The sequence below is a fragment of the Belonocnema kinseyi genome, chromosome 5, assembly GCF_010883055.1.
Source record: "Belonocnema kinseyi isolate 2016_QV_RU_SX_M_011 chromosome 5, B_treatae_v1, whole genome shotgun sequence".
Taxonomy (NCBI): domain Eukaryota; kingdom Metazoa; phylum Arthropoda; class Insecta; order Hymenoptera; family Cynipidae; genus Belonocnema; species Belonocnema kinseyi.
The window spans coordinates 37802354-37807111 of NC_046661.1; the positions used below are offsets into that span (position 1 = coordinate 37802354).

The 4758-nt window shown below is 35.3% G+C and overlaps 1 protein-coding gene across 1 annotated transcript; it reads left to right on the forward strand.

Annotated features, from left to right (window-relative positions):
* Window positions 1-2730: 2730 nt before the first annotated feature.
* On the forward strand, window positions 2731-3630 carry LOC117173611 (probable DNA polymerase). The gene has a single exon (XM_033362251.1). The coding sequence runs from the start codon at window positions 2731-2733 to the stop codon at window positions 3628-3630; it is 900 nt and encodes a 299-aa protein (XP_033218142.1).
* Window positions 3631-4758: the final 1128 nt, after the last annotated feature.

A 4758-nucleotide genomic window follows, 5' to 3' on the forward strand; every position in this document is an offset into this window, starting at 1 on the left:
GCACGCGCCTTAAGAACCACTGCACTCGACACTCTGATGGGTCTTTTAGTAATACATAAGAGCAATGGGAAAAGGAAAACCCAAACATATTTTACCCGCAGTCAAGAAAGAAACATTGATAAAAGTTTATTTGTGCATAATTCAACATAAGAAAAAAATAAAAAAAACTGCTATATAAATCAGCTTAGAACCGAAAAATGATTGTAAAAGTTCAATTAGAACGAGAAAATCTTATAATAAATAAATAATAAATGTAAAAACTATTTTCCGGCGCCATTTCGACAAACGAGCAGCTCCGATTTCGTGCAAAAGCGTTTTAGAAAGCTTGAAAACTGTAGAAAACAGTGGCGTTCTCCGTTTTGGATGACATTTTTGTTCAACCTAATCTTGCTTCAGGATCACCGTGTGTTCAGGTATACTGTCGAAAAGAATGGTCATTTCTCCAAAAGATGTTGTAAATATCACTTTGTAGTCATTTATCTTAAGGGGTTCAGTATGATCTGATGAGGGTTGTTTCTCCTTTTCAAAATAATCGTCGATGATATTGATCTATTGCAGGAATGTTGTCCATGTTGGAACCCCAAAAGTGATTCCCGGTAGTTTATTCGTAACAATTTTGATAATTGGTTCAAAACGTTCGTCGTTCTGTAGTTCTAATCCGATAATCACATTCTTACTGCAAGAATTATTGAGAGCGTACAGTGTCGTTAAGATAAGATGTTTGGTAGTCCTACGTGAAGGCTCGACTTCTGTCATGGGAACTTTTTTTCTTTTATGACTTGAAGAAGAATTATTAAGAGAATGTGAGGTGATAATATCTTCAATGTCTGAGTCTGTCTGTTTTATCATATTTTGAGACATTTTACTTATTGTGTTCAGAGATACAGAGGAACTAATAAGTCAACAGGCATAGGTACAGTTTATGTATCAAAATGATCGGATATAAAGTAGTGGGGGTCAAAGCGTATCTGAACAAGCTTCATATAGGTATCTTGAACTATGATAGGCTATTAGTTAGGTAGTGGGGGAAATACACAGAAGTGGGGGACAATTGTAAAAAAGGGTAGGGGGAGTAGTATTTTTAAAAGTTAAATAAAATGGGAGAAAGAGAAACAAAATAGTTTAGTTAAGTTTTAAGCAGTTTCATCTATGTAAAATATTTTAAAATATACTTTGAGAAAAGATTAGTAACAACCGCTAACTAATTCACTTCAGTATTATGTTCTTTTTAATAATTACCAGCATCAATAATTATTTCGGTTAGTTATTATACTAATGGAGATAAGTTCAGTAACAACTAATCAAAAACTTCAGAATTATGGTATATAAAGTAAGAGAAAATGGCTCAAACATTGAAATAATGTAATAATTATTTCATGAAAATTTTTGTAAAAATATATCAAATGGAAATATTTTTTATGTATGATAAATAAATGTTTAAGTTTTAAAATATAATACATATACTGAAAAGTTGTATGGAATGGCTCGAATTGACATTTCACGACTTATTTGAAAATTTGATTAATTGGTGCGATCCAACTGATGAAGTAGGGTTAGTATTTTGGTCCGACGGATTTGGAAAAGGTGTAGCGTGGAAGGCTTTCATTTCATTGAAAGACTTGTCTTTTGAAGACCTGTGGGACCTTGCAGCAAAAGTTGTACAAAGTGCCACAGGTTTTGAAATCGATGACACGTTCCATGTTGAAATGACACGTGTTCAGATACCAGTCGGTAAAGGTCACGTCAAATTACAATTTGACATTTTTAAACGTTCCGTATTGACAATAGAGAGTAAAGCAAATACTTGTTTACCACAGTCCATCGTAGCGGCAATATCCAAAGGGAAATTGTTGGCCAATAAATATAACATTGAATTACAAAATGACTGGCGTCGAAAACGCGAGAGAGGGGGTGTGCATCAATGCACTGCTGCTAATAGGTTAACGCTAGACGCCGTTGTAATTATACCTCTAAATGGCTGTGGCATTCCAGAACTTGTCCAGTATCAAAAATTCCTGTCAAAATCTTAGATAGCAATAATTGTGTATCATTATGATAGCTTTCGTTTAGGAAAGGCAAAAGCTTTTTAGGACGGAACTTCTGATATTATAAATAAAGGGGATACAGTTAAGCAAAATATTTACTTGCTCTATGAAGGTGCTTCCAAATGCCATTTTTCACCTATTTTATCATTGATAGGGGCTGGTGGTAATCGACATTTTTGTACACCTTGTAACAAGGCTTATAAAAATCCTGAGAGTCATTTCTGCGCAGAAAAATGTAACGCTTGCCACATATCACCACCCTGTAATCAGGAAAGTAGGATTGTATTTGGGGATATCGAAAAGGAAATAAAATGCGATTCATGTCTTAGGTCCTTTTATGGGGCCTCATGTATGAGAAACCATTTACATCCTGATTCTTATAGTAAGGGAAAAACTATTTGTTTAGTATTTATAACAAATTTGTGGTAGTTGTTCAAAATTAATCAACCATTTAGATGTCAAAAATCATAAATGTGGATATTCAAATTTTGTTATGTGCAGGAAAGTTTGTCCAGACAACCATTTGTGATACATAACACCAGTTGGGAATCCACGTCATAATAAAACAGTCGCATACATTTTTTACTATTTTGAAACTCAACAGAGTGAATCTGTCATTGGTCAGGAATCCACGAAAATTCACGTACCTAATTTTTGTATAGCAAAAGAGATATGTGATAAGTGTATGGATGATCCTGATCCAAATGTACGATGTAAATGGTGGGGTATCAGACAGTATATTTTTAGTGAAGATCCGGTTTCCGAGTTTACAAAATTTACCACGCGAAAAATGAGTCATTTCACGGAAACCGTTTGTATAGCACATAATGCTAAAGGGTTTGAGGCTCAATTTATTTTCAGTCATCTTATTGAAGAGAAAGGGCTTAGAAATCCACCTGAAATTATTTTAAATGGGACTAGCATCCATTTGATAAAGGTAAATCAAACCCGTTTTATTGACAGCTTGAATTACCTTCACATGCCATTAAGACAATTGCCTGAAGCTTTTGGTTTAGAAGAGGCAAAGAAGCGTACATTTCCCCATTTATTTAATACTCCCGAAAATCAAGAGTACACTGGAAAAATACCTGATGCCAAATATTTTTCACCCGATACAATGTCTCGTAAGGCTCGGGAGTCATTTTACAAGTGGTACGAAGAATGTGTCACATCAGAATACAATTTTAATTTCAAAGAAGAATTGAGATCATATTGTATAAATGATGTGGACATTCTTCGTAGATCGTGTTTGGCTTTTAGAGCATTATTTCTTGAAGTTGCCAATGTCGATCCATTTATTGAGAGCATAACAATTGCATCGGCTTGCTCAAAAGTTTTCAGAAAAAATGATCTAAAAGCTGATCAAATAAGCATCATACCACACGGTGGTTATAGAAGGGCTGATAGACATTCGAAAAATGCCATCGAATTGTTATTAGCCTTAGAACGCGATTTGGACATTGAAATGACTCATTCATGCAGGGCACGAGAATTTAGATTGCCAGAGGGATGTCTAGTCGATGGCTATTTTGGAAATAAAGAAGTAAGTACGAAAGTAGTTTACCAATTCCATGGTTGCTACTGACATGGGTGCCCGCAATGTTTTTAATTAAATCGGGATAAAAAGTTAGGTTTCGATGAAAGTTCTGAATCTCTAAATGATCGTTTTGAACCAAACGCTCAAACTGATCGACTTCGCTCATTAGGATATAAGGTAGTCGAAAAGTGGGAGTGTTCCTTTGATAAGGAACACTCCCAAAGTTTAGATTGGTGATGACTGCAAAAGTTTAACCGGTATAAACTTTGATTTATCTAATGTCGAGGGACTAGTCAAATGCAGAGTATTACCGCCTACCAATAAGTATTTACCTGTTCTGTCTGTTCGCGTGTATGGTAAACTCATGTTCCCTTTGTGTAATACTTGCTGTAAAGAACAAATACAGAGCGATTGTCCACATGTAAATAACACAAATTGCGAAAGAAATTGAAGGAACATGGGTTTCCGACGAGATAAAAGCTGCGATTTAAGAGGGGTATCAAATTACTGCCATTTTTGAAATTCGGCAGTGTGAGACTACTCAATATAATAAGGTCACAAAAATGGGTGGTCTTTTTGTAGAATATATGAATCGATTTTTTAAACTGAAGCATGCAGCCAGCGTATACCCTGCCTATTGTACTGATGAGGCTTCGAAAATGGCATTCATTCAAAACATTTTCGAGTCTGAGGGTATAGCCCTAGATCCGAAAAATAAAAAAAAGAATCCTGGTTTGCGCTCGTCGGCGAAACTTTGCCTTAATTCATTTTGGGGGAAATTTGCTCTACGAGAAAATATGCCAAAGACTGAGATCATTTATAGCCAACAAGAATTATTGAAAATTGTTCAGAGTCTGGATAAAATTCTCAACAGTGTCTTGCCTGTAGACGATAATATTATTTATGCCTTATGGTTATACAAATGTAAAGCTGTAACTCCATCGCCTATTACCAATGTGGTTATAGCAGCTTACACAACAGCTCAGGCACGCTTGAAGTTATTTACTTACTTGAAGCAACTAGATCGACGTGTCCTTTATTTTGACACGGATTCAGTGATTTTTGCCAGCACTAATGAGCTAAATGAGTATTATCCAGATACATGTTGTCTTTTAGGTGACTTAACCGATGAGCTCGAAGTTTATGACTCAGGTAGTTTCATAGAAAAATTTGTCT